Source organism: Dromiciops gliroides, chromosome 1 (assembly GCF_019393635.1).
Source record: "Dromiciops gliroides isolate mDroGli1 chromosome 1, mDroGli1.pri, whole genome shotgun sequence".
Taxonomy (NCBI): Eukaryota; Metazoa; Chordata; class Mammalia; order Microbiotheria; family Microbiotheriidae; genus Dromiciops; species Dromiciops gliroides.
The window spans coordinates 504,039,673-504,058,372 of record NC_057861.1 but is presented as its reverse complement, the minus strand read 5'-3'; the positions used below and the strand labels follow the sequence as shown (position 1 = coordinate 504,058,372).

Here is an 18,700-nt window from a genome sequence, read left to right as displayed (position 1 = left end):
CCCACTGCCCTGCAAAAAAAAAAAAAAGAATGAAGTCATCGAGTCCTCTCCTACTACAGAATGTGATCTGGGGAAAGGGTCCCTGAAAAGAGGGGGATGGATACAGAAACAAGAAATTGGGGGGGGGTGTATGGGTGGGAGTCACAGTCCTGATGCCTCTGATGTTTACCATTTCCTCCATCTCCCCCTTTCAGCCGTTCCTCCTGCTAGCATCCAGCAGCCCCTGTCTCCTCAAGGGCCATTGCCAGTTACCATCCAAGCCCAGGTTCAGAATCTCTGCCCACAGCAGTTGTTGACAGCACCCGCCCAGGTTGTGTCCTCCCAGATCCAGCAGGTCCCAGTAAGTTTAGCCGCTTTGGAGAAACTGACTCTTCTGCTCTTCTAAAACACCCTGCTTTGTTCTATATATATTTTTTTTTTTTGCAGGGCAGTGAGGGTTAAGTGACTTGCCCAGTGTCACACAGCTAGTAAGTTTCAAATGTCTGAGGCCGGATTTGAACTCAGGTCTTCCTGAATCCAGGGCCAGTACTTTATCCACTGCACCACCTAGCTGCCCCCTACTTTGTTCTTCTATCTCCTTCTCATCTGTTGTGCCCTGCTTCTTTTCTCTGCCCCTACCCTCTTCACCTTGCTTCTCCCACCCCTCAACAAATCTGAGACTGAGAAAGGGTTTGAGTGATATTCTCTCCTGGCTGCTATTTAGAATTAGCCTAGAGACTCTCTAAAGGTCACATAGACAGAGGTTAATTGGCATAGTCAACAAGCATTTATTAAGCTCCGATGTACCAGACACTGTGCTAAGCTCATAGTAAATGGATTGCTGGATATGGAGTTTAGGAAGACTGGGTGATTCGAATTTTGCCTCAGATACTTATTAGCTATATGACCCTTGGTGAATCATTTAATGCCCCTGAGCCTCAGTTTCCTCATCTGTAAAATGGGTGTAACAGTGGTACCTACGTGGATTGTTGAGGTTCAAAAGAGATTATATGTAAAAGAGATTTGAAGGGGGAAGCTAGGTGGAGCAGTGGATAAAGCACCGGCTCTGGATTCAGGAGGACCTGAGTTCAAATCCAGCCTCAGACACTTGACACTTATTAGCTGTGTGACCCTGGGAAAGTCACTTAACCCTCATTGCTCTGCCCCCCCCCAAAAAAAGGTTTGAAAGCTTAAAGGGCTATAGAAATGTCAATTATTATTAATACATAGGTAAAAAGATGAATTGCTGATTGAGGGCAGGCCCACGTATGGTCTATTTGTCTGGGAATCTTCTTGTAGAAACACAGAGTTCACAGCCTTTCTGTTATTACTTCCAATGTTATTACTAAATTGTCACTGGCTTCCAAAAATCCATAGACTCTGTTTTTTTTTAATTAATAAAGTATTATATTTTTTTTCCGTTACATGTAAAGATAGTTCTCAACTTTTGTTCATACAAGCTTTCCAATTTCAGATTTTTCTCCCTCCCTCCCCTCCCTCCCACCTCCCCTAGACAGCAGGTAATCTGATATAGGTTATATATATATATATATATATACATAATAACATTAATCCTATTTCTGCATTAGTCATGTTATAAGACAAAAAAATCAGAGCAATGATGGAAAACCTCAAAATAGAAAAAAAACCAACAACATCAAAAACAAAAGAAACAGTATGGTTCATTTAACATCTATACTCCCCAGTTCTTTTTTTTTTTTTCCTGGATTTGGAGATCCTCTTCCATCACGAGTTCCCTGCAACTCTTCTGTGCCATTGCATTGGTGAGAAGAATATAGTCCATCACAGTAGATCAACACTCAATGTTGATGATACTGTGTACAATGTTCTAGTTCTGCTCATCTCACTCATCATCAACCCACGCAAGACCCTCCAGGTTTCTCTGAACTCCTCCTGCTCATCATTTCTTACAGCACAATAGTATTCCATTGTATTCATATACCACAGCTTGTCCAGCCATTCCCCAATTGATGGGCACCCCCTCAACTTCCAATTCTTTGCCACCACGTAAAGAGCAGCTATAAATATTTTTGTACATGTGGGTCCCTTTCCCCCTTCCATGATCTCTTTGGGAAAAAGACCCAAAAGTGGTATTGCTGGGTCAAAGAAATCCATAGACTCTTAAGGTTGGAATGGACCTTAGAGACTAACTCATTCAACCCCTTCATTTTACAAAGCGGGAAACTGTGAAGTTATATTTAATTTTATTTATCTGATAGTTACATTTGAATTTCAAAGGGGAGACTCTTTTAGGGTCCGAGGGTTTGTTTTATTTTGTTTTACTGACATCCTGCCTTCATTTCCCTTCCAGCATGTTATAGACCAGTGCCACAGCCTCTCTCATCAAGGGTCTTTCTAAGCCAAGGCCATTACCTCTCTGGGTGTTTGGGGAGCATTGCCTCAGTTGGGCATCCTTGGACCCCAGCTTTGAGTTCATCTGCCCTCACCCTGATGTTTAGGGTGTGCTAAGGGGAATTATGAAGAGACTTAGAATTTGGGAGTGTCCTCTGCACTGGGGCCCTTTCCCCCTAAGCAGCAGGCCTCCATTGCTGTTTTGTTTTCAGACTCCCACCTGGGACTGTCTTTTGATTCATAATCCGTAATCCTCCACCAGGGCACCCACATTCCCAGTAGGCTGCCTTAATCATCCGTCAACATCAGGCTAGGCAGGAAAGGTGTAAAACAGCCAATGATGTCACTTGTTGGGCTGATGTTGATTGACAGAGCACAGCCGGCTGATGACATTGGTGAAAAGCAGGCAGGGGATGGATGGCACCCTCCCCCTCTCTTTGGTCTCCTCCCTCCCTGAACCAGCTCTCAATGAGTCATCCCTGCCCTTCGCTCCCTCTGAGGGCTGATAATCCCTCTTCACTACAGCTAAGGACTCCGAGGAGTGAAGGTACTCTTGGGTATCCTCCTGATGATGCTGCCATCTTGTGCCTTCTCATTATTTCCTGCACACCATTAGTGCAGACTATCTAAAGATAGTCCTGTTTCAAACCGAGAAGGCCTTGTTGTTTTAGCCTGACCCCAAATAAACGACTCCTCCCATCCACTGGATCGTTTTTGACGTGGTGACCTTTCTCTGGGCCCTCTCTAGTTCTTCCCTGGCAGGCAGAGATCCCAGTCACTCAGCAGACATCCATTCAGATTCCCTGGCCAGCAGCAGGGCTGACTTGATGAAGCCCAGAATCTGAGGAGTTCAGCATTCTTGTTCTTGTTGTGGGAGGGAGACACTTATAAGAGAAGGCATTTACCCTCAGGCAGCACAGCCTATGCTAGAGCAGGGTGCTTCTCTTTGAGAGGTGAGCAGCATCATTTCTGTGGCCAGTTAGGAAAGATGCCAGGAGCAATCACCACCCTTTACCCGTGTCCCTCCCAGGAAGTTTTTTTCCTTTTTTTTTTTTTTTAATTGTGAACAGTTTAAACCAAAACAAACCAAAGAAAACTTGTATACACAGCAGAACACAAAAGAGGATTCTATGTGCCTCTTTGTCATGCCTTCTTACCTTTTTAAAAATATATATATAATAAAAGCAAAACAAAGCAAAAAAAAAACCCCATATATAATAAACTCCAGCTTTCGGGCTTATTGCAAGGAGGGGAAAGGAACAAGCATTTATTAAATACCTACTGTGTGCCAGGTGTGCTAAGAGATCTAGTTATTATCTCATTTAATCCTAACAATAAGCCTGGGAGGTAGGTGCAATTATGAATCCCATTCTTCAGTTGAGGAAACTGAGGGAGATGGAAGTTTAAGTGCCTTGCCTGGGGGCACACAGCTAGTAAGTGACTGAGGTTGTATTTGAGCTGTAGGTCTTTCCTGACTCCAGGCCTAGCACTCTATCCACTACACCGCCTACCTGTTTCTAGGGGTGTGGAATAGAGAATTCCTTGAGTTCCTTTCAGTGCTTAACCTTGTATAAATAATCACGATGACAGAGAAAGCAGATGTGTGAACACTGAGCAAGGGGCAGCTAGGTGGCGCAATGGATAAAGCACCAACCCTGGATTCAGGAGGACCTGAGTTCAAATCCGGTCTCAGACACTTGACACTAGCTGTATGACCCTGGGCAAGTCACTTAACCCTCATTGCCCTGCAAAAAAAGGGAAAGAAAAAAAAAACACTGAGCAAGAGGGGCTGTTGGGGGAAACATCTCAGAGGCCCCCAGCTGAGGCTTCCCGAGGGATGTGTCTAACACCTTTGCCTGGCACTTACCATGACAAAAAAGGCAACTTCTCGGGATCTGTGAGGCTTGTTTAAACCCTCCTGGTGCAGAAGAGCGCCTACCTCAATGAGGTGGCTCTGGGTCATCGGAGTATCCTAGCTCATTTGGGTTAGATGGTCAACAGCAACAAGTATTTTTTTAAATTAAATTTTTTTTCAATGAACAAAATTGTATTTTTCCCCCTCTTGCTTCCCACCATCTAAAAGTAGAAAAACAAAGCCAAAATCCTTGATGCAGCAAAATAAGTTCCTGTACTGGCCATGTCCAAAAAATGTCTCATTCTGTTCCCTGCATCCATCATCTCTCTGGCAGGAGGTGGGTGATATGTTTCATCATCTGCCCTCTGGAGTCGATTGCATCGACCAGAATCCTTAAGTCTTTCAAAGTTTTTTTTTTTTTGGGGGGGAACTATGTGGCACAGTGGATAGAGCACCGGCCCTGGACTCAGGAGGACCTGAATTCAAATCCGGCTTCAGACACTTGACACCTACTAGCTGTGTGACCCTGGGCAAGTCACTTAACCCCAATTGCCTCACCAAAAAAAAAGTTGTTTTTTTTTTTTAACAGTGTTGAACAATAAGCATTCATTGAGAACTTACAGTATACCAAGTACTATGGTAAGGGCTGGGGAAACAAAAGAAAGGCAGAATGGATGATTTAGAAAATAAGGTTGAGAAGGGAGGGGAGGGGCTTCAGAATGACTTGGGGGACGCTGACGCTTTTCCCATCCCTACTGCCAAGGTCCTGCTCCAGCCTCACTTCATCAAGGCTGATTCACTGGTCCTGACAGCTGTGAAGACCGATGTGGGCACAGGAGCGAAGACCTCAGGGATCAACTCTTTGGCCACCACCACAGCAGTGCAGTCTGCCCCCCTGCAGGTCCCGGTATGGTGGCCCATATGGTGAACCATATAGGCAGGGGCTCCTTGATGGGGTGGTTGAGTCATTGGGGGAAGGCCAAGATCTACCTGGCGTCATATCCTCCCAAACTCTGGAATTCTCACTTATTTCTAATGCAATGGGTATCTGTGTGAATATGTGTATGTGTAAATGGATAGACATTTCTAATACAGTGTGTGTGTGTGTGTGTGTGTAAAAATATAGAAAGATGTGGCCCTGGATTCAGTAGGACCTGAGTTCAAATCCGCCCTCAGACACTTGATGCTTACTAGGGCAAGTCACTTAATCCTCATTGCCCACCCCAAAAAAAGAAAGATGGATGAATGGATAGATAAATATTTCAAATACAACAGGTACTTATATGTGTGTGTATCTACCTATCTAAATTCTGGGTGAAACAACTCTTAAATCTTGGGCTACCTTTCCCTACAAACTGTCTGGCCAGCCTCTATGATTGCCTTCTTCTTATTTGATTTGGCCTTTCTTAGTTATTTTTCTTTGAATCTTCCCTTCTTTCTACTCTTGCCCAGCTTTGAGACTCCATTCCTCTCCCCTTAACACACACTGACTTGACTTTGAGTTAATTACACCCCCTCTTCCCTTGAACAGACCCTGGTGAGCGGAGGCACCATTTTAGCCACCGTGCCCCTGGTGGTAGATGCTGACAAGCTGCCCATCAATCGTCTTGCTGCTTCGGGCAAGACCCCCAGCTCTCAGAGCAAAGGGGAGAAGAGAACAGCTCACAATGCTATTGAGAAGCGTTATCGATCCTCTATCAATGACAAGATTGTGGAACTCAAAGACCTGGTTGTGGGAACTGAGGCTAAGGTATGGGATAGAGAAGGAAAGGAGAAGAATAAAAAGGGTGGAGAGACACTCTCAGAAATCCAGGAGAAGATAAAAGAGAGAAAGCAAGAGCCAGGATGGAGGAAGTAGCTACAAACCACCTCAGAGGTCTGATTCCAAAGAGAGACTCAAGAACAAGTGAGAGATGAGAGCCCAGATTCTGCCACTTAAGCATCCCGAAGGGTTCTTAACCTTTTTTGGTGTTTTGGACCCCTCTGCCAGTGTGGTGAAGTCTAGGGAACCCTTCTCAGAGTGAGCCTAAGTGCATAAAATATGTAGTATTACAATGGAAACCAATTATACTGCACTACAATTGTCAAAGTATTTAAAAGGGAAAAACCCCCCCACCAAAAACCAAGTTCATGGGCTCTGGGTTAGCAACCCCTGAGCTAAATATACAGTGTTCTGCCATCAGTATCTTCCCTGTCGCCCTTGCTTTACCTAAGGGAAAAATGGGATTTAACATTCAGGGCCAGCTCCAGGAATCCTTTAGCCCACGCCGACGGAGGTTGCTGGGTGGGTAAGAGTGACCAGGCCCCGGAATGACAAGGGCCTCAATCATGCACTCCGTTTCAGTTGAACAAATCAGCCATCCTGAGGAAGGCCATTGACTACATCCGGTTCCTGCAGCAGACCAATCAGAAGCTAAAGCAAGAGAACCTGACTCTCAGGATGGCTATGCAGAAGAATAGTGAGTCTTTCCTAAGGGTTCCCCATGCTCAGTCCTCAGCCAGTGGGACTTGGGGGCAGCATCAAGGATGGAGAGGAAGCCAGGTTGCCTTATGATCTCAACTGGACAATCTGTGCTTGTCCCTTCCTTATAAATGCTACATTGTCAGCCAAGGGAGGGGGATGATGGAGTCCAGCAGCCTTGCCATTGCTGCCATCACCAAAGGGCTCCTTCCCATCTCCTGCCTTTGGTGTCAGTCCCATAACCAACCCAAAGGTTGAGTGAGGGGGAGATCCCCAGATTGAGTCAAGCCAATCACTAAGTATATACCAGGCACTATGCTAAATGTTGGGGATACAGATACAAGCCAAAAAAATGGTCCCTCCCTTCAGGAACGTAACATACTCATGGGGAAAGACAGCACATAAAAGGGAGCTGACTAGTAAAGGGGTGTGGCATGGGTGAGGATGGGACATGGTGGCAAAGTCTAGAGAGTCAGAATGAAAGCCAGAGAGGAATGAAGGATGACTGCTGGGCCCTTCCTCAAAGTGGAGCTGCTGGGAGGACCTCACCAGTGGGAGAAGGGGGGCCACTGGGACAGAGGGGTGTTCCAGGGTAAGAAGTCAGCTGAGCCATGATAGAGAATGAAGGGGAGCTGGCCTGGGGCCCTTTCTGTGCCCAGGTAGGAGCTATAGACTCTTTCCTAACTCTGTTCTATGCTTTCTCTCTCTATCCCAGAATCCCTGAAAGACCTGGTATCATGCGCTAGTGGGAACATGGACATACCCATGGAGATCATCAAACCGGAGATGGTGGATGCGCTGACCCCACCCCCCTCAGATGCTGGCTCCCCCTCCCACAGCAGCCCCCTGTCCCTGGGTAGTGGTGGCAGTGGCAACAGTAGTGACTCAGAGCCCGACAGCCCGATCTTTGAAGACCCTAAGGTGCCTGATTGGGGTGGGAGAACATGGCACCTGAGGGATACCCAGGGGGACTTCTTTCTTGTTCAGCTCCATCAGCCTCTCTTCCACTGTCTCACTTAAACATATCAAAATAGCTACTCAGTGTCTGACAGGGCCGCCAAGGTATGCTTAGTGGGAGGTTCGGTCATAGACCAATTACTTCCCTCTGGCAGCTTGAGTGTTTTCCTCTGTAGAATGAATATGTGGGAAGAGATGGTCTTTAAACTCCATGCCATCTCTAATATTCTACATTTTTATGATTCTCTGATATGGATTCCTCCAAACTTTCTTTAAGAGTTTAGGGGGGGCGGCTAGGTGGCGCAGTGGATAAAGCACCGGCCCTGGATTCAGGAATACCTGAGTTCAAATCCGGCCTCAGACGATTGACACTTACTAGCTGTGTGACCCTGGGCAAGTCACTTAACCCCCATTGCCCCGAAGGGGAAAAAAAAAAAGATATACCCTAAACTTTTTTTTTTTTTTTTTGCGGGGCAATGGGGGTTAAGTGACTTGCCCAGGGTCACACAGCTAGTAAGTGTCAATCGTCTGAGGCCGGATTTGAACTCAGGTATTCCTGAATCCAGGGCCGGTGCTTTATCCACTGCGCCACCTAGCCGCCCCCAGGGTATATCTTCTGATCATCTTATGCAGGAAATCTTTTTTTCTTTTTTTTGGTGAGGCATTTGGGGTTAAGTGACTTGCCCAGGGTCACACAGCTAGTAAGTGTCAAGTGTCTGAGCCCAGATTTGAACTCAGGTCCTCCTGAATCCAGGGCCAGTGTTTTATCCACTGCACCACCTAGCTGTCCCGCTTCTCATCATCTTAAACCCTGTTTGAATCAGTGTTTCTAGCATGAGGTTCATTGGATCATTGATTTAATGATGTGACCTAGCATTTTTATGGTATTTTAAATCTTGAAAAGCACTTTATATATGTTAATTCATTTAATCCTCAAAGTGGAGGAAACTGAGGCACAGAAGATAAATTATTTTCCCAGAGTCACCCAGCTAACAGGCGTTTGAAGTATGACTCAAATTCAGCTCTTCCTGATTTCAAGTCCCAACATTATTTGTTGGACCACTTGATTAGAGGGAATTTTGAAAACTCTTGCCCTGGGCCCTTATTTTATTTTATTTTTCCTTGAAATTTTTTTATATCTATTTTAGCAATTACATGTAAACACAGTTTTTAGTATTTTGTTTTTTAAAATTTTGAGTTCCAAATTCTTTCCTTCTCCCCTCCTTGGGAAAACAAGCAATTTGATGTAGATTATACATGTGCAGTTATGCAAAACATATTTCCACATTAGCCACATTGCGAAAGAAAACACAGACAAAAAAAAGTTTAAAAAAAAAACGTATGCTTCTATCTGCATTCAGACTCCTCAGTTCTTCCTCTGGAGGTAGATAAAATTTTTCATCGTAAATTCTTCAGAATTGTCTTGGATCATTGTGTTGCTGAGAATAGCTAGGTCATTCACTGTTGATCATCATACAGTATTACTATTGCTGTATACAATGTGCTCCTGGTTTTGCTCACTTCACTTTGCATCAGTTCATATAAGTTTTTCCAGGTTTTTTGAAACCATTCTGCTCATCATTTCTTATAGTACAGTAGTATTCCATCACCATCATATACCACAGCTTGTTCAGTCATTCTTCAATTGATGGGCATCCCTTCAATTTCCAGTTCTTTGCCACCACAAAAATAGCTGCTATATTTTTGGCAAGTAGGTCCTTTGGGATACAAAACTAGTAGTGGTATTGCTGGATCAAAGGGCATGTGCAATTTGGTTGCCCTTTGGACAGATTGCTCTCCAGAATGGTTGGATAAGTTCACAACTCCACCAACAGTGCATTAGTGTCCAGTACCCTTATTTTACAGATGAGAATGAGTTCTGTAATTAATTTTTTTTTTTGCGGGGCAATGGGGGTTAAGTGACTTGCCCAGGGTCACACAGCTAGCAAGTGTCAAGTGTCTGAGGCTGGATTTTTTTTTTTTTACATATAAGGTATTTTATTTTTTCCATTACATGTAAAGATAGTTCTCAACTTTTGTTTATACAAGCTTTCCAATTTCAGATTTTTCTCCCTGCCTCCCCTCCCTCCCCCCTCCCCTAGACAGCAGGTAATCTGATATAGGTTATATCTATATATCTATATACATATACATATAGATGTGTGTGTATATATATATATATATATATATATACACACACACACATATATATACCCATAATAACATTAATCCTATTTCTGCATTAATCCTGTTATAAGAGAAAAAAATCAGAGCAGTAATGCAAAACCTCAAAATAGAAAAAAAAAACAACAGCACCCAAAACAAAAGAGATGGTTCAATCAGCATCTATACTCCACAGTTCTTTTTTTTTTTTTCTTGGATTTGGAGATCCTCTTCTATCATGAGTTTCCTGGAACTCTTCTGTGCCATTGCATTGGTGAGAAGAATATAGTCCATCACAGTAGGTCAACACTCAATGTTGATGATACTGTGTACAACGTTCTTCTGGTTCTGCTCATCTCACTCATCATCAGCCCACGCAAGACCCTCCAGGTTTCTCTGAACTCCTCCTGCTCATCGTTTCTTACAGCACAATAGTATTCCATTGTATTCATATACCACAACTTGTCCAGCCATTCCCCAATTGATGGGCACCCCCTCAACTTCCAATTCCTTGCTACCACGTAAAGAGCAGCTATAAATATTTTTGTACATGTGGGTCCCTTTTCCCCTTCCATAATCTCTTTGGGAAAAAGACCTAAAAGTGGAATTGCTGGGTCAAAGGGTATGCACAGCTTTATCGCCCTTTGGGCATAATTCTGAGGCTGGATTTGAACTCAGGTACTCCTGAATCCAGGGTGGGTGTTTTATCCACTGCGCCACCTAGGTGCCCCGAGTTCTGTAATTAAATTCCATGTGAAGTCATAGCTTTTTATTCATCCTAAAACTTCCTCGCACCTCTGAGGGTCTCCTTGTCCTAGTGTCTGGGTTCAGACCTTTGAAGAGACCTTTGAGACTATTCAGTCAAGCCCACTTTACAGATGAAGAGATTGAGGCACCACATTGGAAATCTATTTTCCCAAGGTCACAAGGGGAGTTAGTAACTTAGGTGACACGAGGATCTAAGGGACCTAACTCTCACGCCTGTTGATCTTTTCCATTTGTTTGAACATCTGCTTTCCTTGAGCAACTTCCCCTCTGCCTAAGTAAATCAATTCTATGACCTGACCCGGAGGTCATTAAGAACCATTAGGCTCTCAGCCCATGTGTCTTGCTTCCGTCATTGGTCCTTGTCTCCTAGCCATCGATTTAGAACTATATTAAGAAAAATATTAAAATATTCCTTCCAAAAATCTATTGGGAAGGGTTAGAGGTCATTGAGTCCAACACCTTCAATTTATTTTTAAATTTTAATTTAAAAAATTTAAGGAAAATCCTGGTAAGGCTTATTTTTTTTCTCTTTCCTACCTCCCCATTAGGGAAAAAACCAGAAAAACAAAACCCTTGTCACAAATGTTAATGATTAAGAAAAATAAATTCCCTCACATTGGCCATATCTAAAAATGTGTTTCTTTCTGCATATTTAGTTCATTGTTTCTGTTGGAGGTAGGCAACATGTTTCATTATGAGGCCTCTATAATTGAGGCTGGTCACTGCATTAATCAGAATTAAGTCTTTCAAGCTAACACCTGGATGTTCCAGAGAAGTGATTTGATGTAGATAGTAAATGGTGGAACTGGAACTGCCACAAAACCTCTCCTAAGCCCTCTCCCCAGCATTCATTCCTGAACATTGTCCAGCAGTCCTCTCCTCTCTCCCAGCTAGAAAGAGGGTAGGGCTTCATCAGGCCTTTCTCTGTGTTCCAGGTGAAGCAGGAACAGCTCCCCTCCCCCAGCAGCCTGGGCATGCTGGACCGATCGCGGTTGGCCCTGTGTGCCTTTGTCTTCCTCTGCCTTTCCTGCAACCCGTTGGCCTCCCTTCTGGGCAGGAACAGTGGGCAGAGCCAGACTGACAGCACCATCTACCACATGCCTGGCCGCAGCGTGCTGGGCACAGAGGGCAAAGGTAAGGATTGCTAGGCATGCAAACAGTGGGCAGGTCACTCAGGTGGGGGGATTGGGAGGGACCTGAAGGCTGCCCCAGGCTGGGCTCCTGAGAGGTTGGGATGGGTCTCAGTTGGTATTGCAGATGCCAGCAGAAGCCATGCCAGTTTTCAAAAGCTTAGATCTGGTGTTTTTTTTTTTTTAGGACAACTGGGGAGTGCGATAAATTTAATTCAATTCAAGGGGCAGCTAGGTGGTATAGTAGATAGAGTACCAGCCCTGGATTCAGGAGGACCCGAGTTCAAATCTGGCCTCAGACACTTGACACTTAACTAGCTGTGTGACCCTGGGAAAGTCATTTAACTCTCATTGCTCCCCCCCCCCCAAAAAAAAAGAATTACATAAAATTTAATTCAATTCAATAAATATTTACCCGGCTCCTCCTATGTGCAGACACTGGTGAATAGACCCAAGTTTTGTTGTTGTTGTTGGTGGTGGTGGTTTGTTTTTTTTTGAGGGGCAATGGGGGTTAAGTGACTTGCCCAGGGTCACACAGCTAGTGTCAAGTGTCTGAGGCTGGATTTGAACTCAGGTACTCCTGAATCCAGGGTCGGTGCTTTATCCACTACACCACCTAGCTGCCCCAGACCCAAGTTTTTAAAAACATGCTGTTTTTACCCTCACGGAGTTTACATTCTAGTAAGTAAGGGCAGGACAAGTACAGAAATAAGTATACTCTGTAGGTAAATAAAAAAGGTGCAAACTCCAAAGGATGGCAGCTAGCTAGCATTTCTATAGCTCTTGAAGTATTTTACACGTGTTTTCCCCATTTTATAGAGGAGCAAATGAGGTTGAAAGAGATTTAGTGACTTTCCTGGGTCACACAGCCAATGAGTGTCTGAGGCATGATTAGAACCCAGGCCTAACAGTACACCTACCATCTCCCTCAATCGCTTAGCTAAGCACTGTATAAGAAGAGAAAGCAGGCAGTAAATAGCAGAGTTGAGACCTGAACCCAGGCTGTCTGGTTCTAAATCTTTCCATCAAAGCATCATTTGAGTTGTTTTAAAGGATGAGTAAGAATCCAGTAGATTGTGGGGCAAGGTGGCATTCTAGGTATGGAGAAGCAAAAGCATGGTGCCGAGAAAATGCAAGTGTGCCTGCGGGGAGCAGAGAGCGGTACAAGGAGATTAATAGTGAGAGTCTTAGGATCACAGATTTAGAGCTTGAGAGGGATTTAGACATTGTATAGTCTGACCCCCTTTGTTTTATAGATGAGGAAACTCAGGCCCAGAGAGGCTAGGTAAGTTATTCAGGGTCACACAGGTTGTTAGTGGTAGGTAGCTTATCATCTGACTTCAAGGGTAAATGGTGCTAGCTTGAGGAAAGCCTTGAATGCTAAACAGAAATGGACTCATTAGGTAATGGAAATCCACTGAAGGGTTTTGAACAGAGAAGGAATGGTTTGGGGGCAGCTAGGTGGTGCAGTGGATAGAGCACCCACCCTGGATTCAGGAGGACCTGAGTTCAAAGCTGGCCTCAGACCCTTGACACTCACTAGCTGTGTGACCCTGGGCAAGTCACTTAACCCCAAATGCCTCACACGCACACAAAAAAAGAAGGAATGGTTTGGAGTGGAGTAGGGGCGGGAAATAGGAGACTATTGCAATGCTCTGGACACAAGGCCTGTAATGGGATAGAGACAGTGGGAATAGAGAAGAGGGGATGATTGATTGAAAGAACTCTTTTGGATATAGCACTGACAGGATCCAGCAAGTAGTTGTATTTACTGAGGAAGAGGTGAGCAGGCCAGAGACATAGCCTACGGTTTCCAAACACGAGAGACTGAGTGAATGATAGTGTCATAAGGAAAGAAATAATGAAGTCAGAAAGAGGAGCCAGAAGGGGGACCGGTCTTGTGTACCCCCATATCTTCACATCCTCTTTGGCTTCAGGGGACTTGTTGAGGGAGGGAGGGAGGGGTCTTTCCTGTGGAGCCATGATCTAACAACCCCCCAACCCCAGGGAGAAGTGAGGATATGAGAGAGTCTTAACTAGGTAGAGGGGTGTGATTTCAGGGAGTTGGAAAGGTCTTTCCTATCTTCCAGATTCACTTAACAGGGATAGAACTTTTGACTCCACACTCCCAAGGTGAAGAATAAAATGCCCATCTCTCTGAGAAGGACCATGATGGGGTTTTTTTGCTTGTTTGGTTTTGGGTGGGTTTTTTTGTGTTTTTTTTTTTGTGGGGCAGTGAGGGTTAAGTGACTTGCCCAGGGTCACACAGCTAGTAAGTGTCAAGTGTCTGAGACCAGATTTGAACTCAGGTCCTCCTGAATCCAGGGCTATCTACTGCACTACCTAGCTGCCCTGGCCATGATGTTTTAAATTCACACTAAAGTGGACACAACTCATAACAGATTCTTTATTGAGAATAGAGCTTTATGGGGGTGAGGAAGGGTAGAGGAGAAGTTCTGGAGTTCTGGGCCCCTGCAGGGTGGGTTGAACCAGGAGCCAGGATCACCTTATTGGCCCCCAACCTTGCCCAATCTTCTCCCCTCACCAGGTAGTTCCAGCTGGTCTCAGTGGCTTCTGCCCACTTTGTTTTTCTGGATGCTTAATCTGTTGGTGGTCCTGGCAGCCTTCATCCGCCTCTTCATCTATGGCGAGCCCATCACCAGGCCCCACTCAGGACCCTCGGTCTTGTTTTGGAGACACCGCAAGCAGGCCGATTTGGATCTAGCCCGGGTAAGAGGGTGGGCCTGGGTAGGCTGGATGGAGGGGCAGGAGCGGGTAGAGTGACTGGAGGTTAAGGTTAACCTTGCTTGATATTCTGCCAACCCCTGACCTCCAGTTGTGGGGGGTGGGGACAGCAACTGGGGCTGGGGCGGCGAATGATAACCCAAATCTTTCAGCTGCCTTTTTCCAGTGGTCTTTTGTAAGCCCTCCCTCTTGCTTCTTGACCTCCCTGAGCCTTTGACCCTGGGAACTACTTTCTTCTGAGTATTCTCTCCTCCCTGGGTTCTCCTGACATTGTTTTCTCCTAGTCCTCTCCCTACCTATTGGACCTACCTGCTCAGGTTCCTTATTGCTCTATCAATCAGCAAGCATTTATTAAGCACTGACTGTATGTCAGAAACTGTGCTAAGCCCTGGAGGTTAAAAGGTTAAAAAAACCCCCACGGTGAAGCTTTCATTCTAAGGGGGAGACAAGGTACATCTAGGTGGCATAGCGAATAGTGTTGAGTTTGGGGTCAAGAAAGACCTGAGTTCAAATCCTGTTTGAGACATATACTAGCTGTGCGACCCTAGTCAAGTCTAAAGTCTCTTCTGACCCTGAATCTATAGTTCTATGATCTCTACCTAGAAAACTCTAATCTTTCTCTTCCAGTGACCTGCTGGGCATTTTCATGTGGGTGTCCCTCAGCCATCCTAATCTGGCCTTGTCAGTATCTTTCCCCTTCACTTACCCCTCCTTCTAAATTGCTCCATTATTCCAGTCCCTTAGTTCACAAACTGGGATCCCCCTTAACTCTTCCCTTTCTCATATTCCCCATTGGTAATGAATGGGTTGCCAAATCTTGTCAGCTGTCCTATCTGAATATCTTTCTCCTCTCTCCATTTCACTTACCCCATATTCCAGGCCCTCGTCACCTCTTCCTTGGACTATTGTAATAGCTTCCTAGATTGAATCCCTGTGCTATCTGCAGGGCTGGCAAACATTTTTTTTCTTTTTTCTTTTTTTTTTAGTCAGGAAGTTGGGGTTAAGTGACATGCCCAGGGTCGCACAGCTAGTAAGTGTTAAGTGTCTGAGGCCGGATTTGAACTCAAGTCCTCCTGACTCCAGGGCCGGTGCTCTATCCACTGCACCACCTAGCTGCCCCAGCAAACATTTCTTTCTTTTTTTTTTTTTTTAAAGTCAGGCAGTTGGGGTTAAGTGACTTGCCCAGGGTCCCACAGCTAGTAAGTGTTAAGTGTCTGAGGTCGGATTTGAACTCAGGTACTCCTGACTCCAGGGCCAGTACTCTATCCACTGCGCCATCTAGCTGCCCCGGCAAACATTTCTGAAGCACAGATCAGACTAAGTGATTGCTTGTTACTCCCCTATATGCACTCTCTGATCCAGCTAAACTGCCCTTCCATTTCCAGCTTCCATGTCTTTGCCTGTGTTCCAAGACCTGCCCTCTCTCCACTATAGCCCCTAGCTACCATTGATTGGGAGGCAGAGAGAGGGCTCTTAGTAGCTGGTGTGCTTTGGAGGAGTATTAATCCCAGAGATGAAGAAGCAAGCCCAGCCTGTTCAGAGCACACGGCCCAGCACCGATGCCTCTTCTCCTTCCTTCTCAGGGGGATTTTGCTCAGGCCTCGCAGAACCTGTGGCTGGCTCTCCGAGCCCTAGGGCGGCCTCTCCCCACCTCCCATCTGGACCTGGCCTGCAGTCTACTCTGGAATCTCATCCGCCACTTCCTTCAGCGTCTCTGGGTGGGACGCTGGCTGACTGACCGGGTGGGGAGCCTCCTTCGAGATCAGGAGCTGCAGGCGGATGTCAGATCTAGCTCTAGGGATGCAGCCCTGGTCTACCATAAATTACACCAGCTGCATATGACAGGTGGGCCTGGTGGCAAGGCCGGGTAGGGGTGGTGTCTGTCCCTTCATCCTGTGTGTCCTGGGGTAATAGAGTAAGAGCCTGTGGGCAATAATGAAGCAGACGATGCCCGCTGTGAAAGCTCTGCCCTTCCAGCCCAGCTCCTGACTGTCTGCTGAGCCCTTCTCCTCCTGGCCCATCCCATTTGACCTTGGGCACTGCATCCCCTCCAATGCAGATGTTGAACAGCCCCTGCCGGGGTGTGGAAGGGGTCTAAGTCAAGGTGAGGACCACTGGTTACATCTGCTCCTGTCCATCTTATTCCCACTGCCCTCTGGCCCAATAGGAAAATACACCAGTGGCCACCTTGCTGCTGTCAACCTGGCATTGAGTGCCCTCAACTTGGCGGAATGTGCAGGCAGTTCCATCTCCGTGGCCACCTTGGCCGAGATCTATGTGGCCGTGGCACTCCGGGTCAAGACGAGTTTTCCTCGGGCCTTCCATTTCCTGACGGTAAGGGGGCAGTGCCAGGGGCTGGTTCCCATTCCCTTCTCTACTCCTTCCCTTCCTCCACTCCCATTCTGGCCTGGCCCCCAGGATGGATTTCAGGACTGGGAAGTGGGTTAGGGCTCCATCTGTGCATGACCAGGAAATAGCAGAGCCTTGCCAACTAGCATGCCCCATGGGCCAGGGTTTCACAGGTCTCTTTTTCAGCCTCTCATTTGTCAATCAGAAAGGGCTTCTTTTGGGGCCAGAACTGGGAGGGTCCCATCACTGGTGCGGCCCAGGCCAGTGATCCAACCAACTGCTGTCTCTTCCTCACTCATAGCGCTTCTTCCTGAGCAGTGCCCGCCAGGTGTGCCTAGCCCAGAGTGGCACCATGCCCCCTGCCATGCAGTGGCTTTGCCATCCCGTGGGGCATCGCTTCTTTGTGGATGGGGACTGGGTAGTGAGGAGCACCCCTAGGGAGAGCCTCTACAGCTCCACAGGGAACCCAGGTAACTCCTCCCCTCCTCCTCCCACCCCTTTGTCCTGATCTTCCCCCTCTCATTTCCCTCCCATCTGCCCCTTCTTTCTCCTCCCCTACTTCCTCTCCTTGCTCATTCTCTGCCTCTTTCCATCATCTGTTCATCTTTCCCTATCCCCTCCCTCTTTTTTCTATTAACTTAACAATCATCAGCAAACACAAACATTTCAGTAAGATAATAATAATAGCTAGCATTTATAGAGTGCTTTAAAGTTTGCAATGTATAAGAAACTCTACTTCTGTTATCTACAAACTTTAATTTACCAGACAAAACATTTATTAAGCACATACCATACCCCAGGCACTGGGGATATAAAAAGAGGCAAGTTAAACAAAAACTAAACACAATGACCCTGTTTGGTTGGTTCCCCTTTTGAACTTTTTTTGTTTGTTTGGGTTTTTTTTTTGCGGGGCAGTGAGGATTAAGTGAGTTGCCCAGGATCGCACAGCTAGTAAGTGTCAAGTGTCTGAGGCTGCATTTGAACTCAAGTCCTCCTGAATCCAGGGCCGGTGCTTTATCCACTGTACCACCTACCTGACCCCTGGTTCCCCTTTTTAACTCTTTTTTATGTGTGTTTTTTTAATAATATTTATGATGCCCTTTTTGTATCCCTGTCATTATCCACTAACTCTTTCCTCCCCTCCCTGCCCCAGCTCTCCCTTGTAACAAATAATTATAGTGAAGCACAACCAGTGGACACCCTGGCCATATTGAGAATGAGGGTCTTGTTCTTACTCCCCCATGCCAGGCAGGTGGGCATGGATGTATGCAGGGAGAGATGTGGGTGAGGCAACCTCTTTCCCCTCTCTTCCTCAATCACAGAGACCTGGAAACCACCCGCATCCACCAACCTGAGGTCACAGAGTTCAGACATTTTGTAAAGTGGCATTTCATTCCATTATTGTGACTGTCTTGTAAAATGTTCCCCTGGTTCTGCTCATTTCCCTCCCTATCTGTCCAAGTTTCTCTGCATCTGTCATATTTATCTTTTCTTACAAAGCAATAATGTTCTATTACATCCATATATACCACATTTCCCAGCTGGTGGGTGCCCACCTTTGTTCTCAGATTTTTGCTCCAACAAAGAGGGCTCCATATTTGTAGATGAGGTGTTTTTCTTCCATTTGAGCACCGTCGGGTCAAAGGGTGTCCATGCTTTAGTGCCTCTTTGTGTGTGGTATAGTTACAAATTGTTTTCCCAGAATGGTCGGACCAGTTCACAGCTCCACCAACAGTGCATCAGTGTGCCTGTCCTTCCAAAGCCCCATCAGCAACTTTCCCCTTTTGCTACCTTTGCCAATCTGATGGAGAGGAGGTAGAACCTCCAAGTTGCTTTAATTTGCCATTCCCTTATTAGTTTTTTTTGTTTTGTTTTGGGTTTTTTTTGGGGGGGGCTGTGGGGGTTAAGTGACTTGCTCAG

The 18,700-nt window shown here is 45.9% G+C and overlaps 1 protein-coding gene across 1 annotated transcript in view; it reads left to right on the top strand.

The window, feature by feature from the left end:
* The window catches only part of SREBF1 (sterol regulatory element binding transcription factor 1), a 68,863-nt gene that overhangs the window by 42,833 nt on the left and 7,330 nt on the right, over positions 1-18,700 (top strand). The window contains 10 exon segments of the mRNA XM_043982780.1: positions 195-340; positions 4,971-5,114; positions 5,739-5,957; positions 6,552-6,666; positions 7,384-7,589; positions 11,492-11,690; positions 14,235-14,416; positions 16,015-16,276; positions 16,599-16,765; positions 17,082-17,250. Of these exon segments, the coding sequence (XP_043838715.1) occupies positions 195-340; positions 4,971-5,114; positions 5,739-5,957; positions 6,552-6,666; positions 7,384-7,589; positions 11,492-11,690; positions 14,235-14,416; positions 16,015-16,276; positions 16,599-16,765; positions 17,082-17,250 (1,809 nt within the window).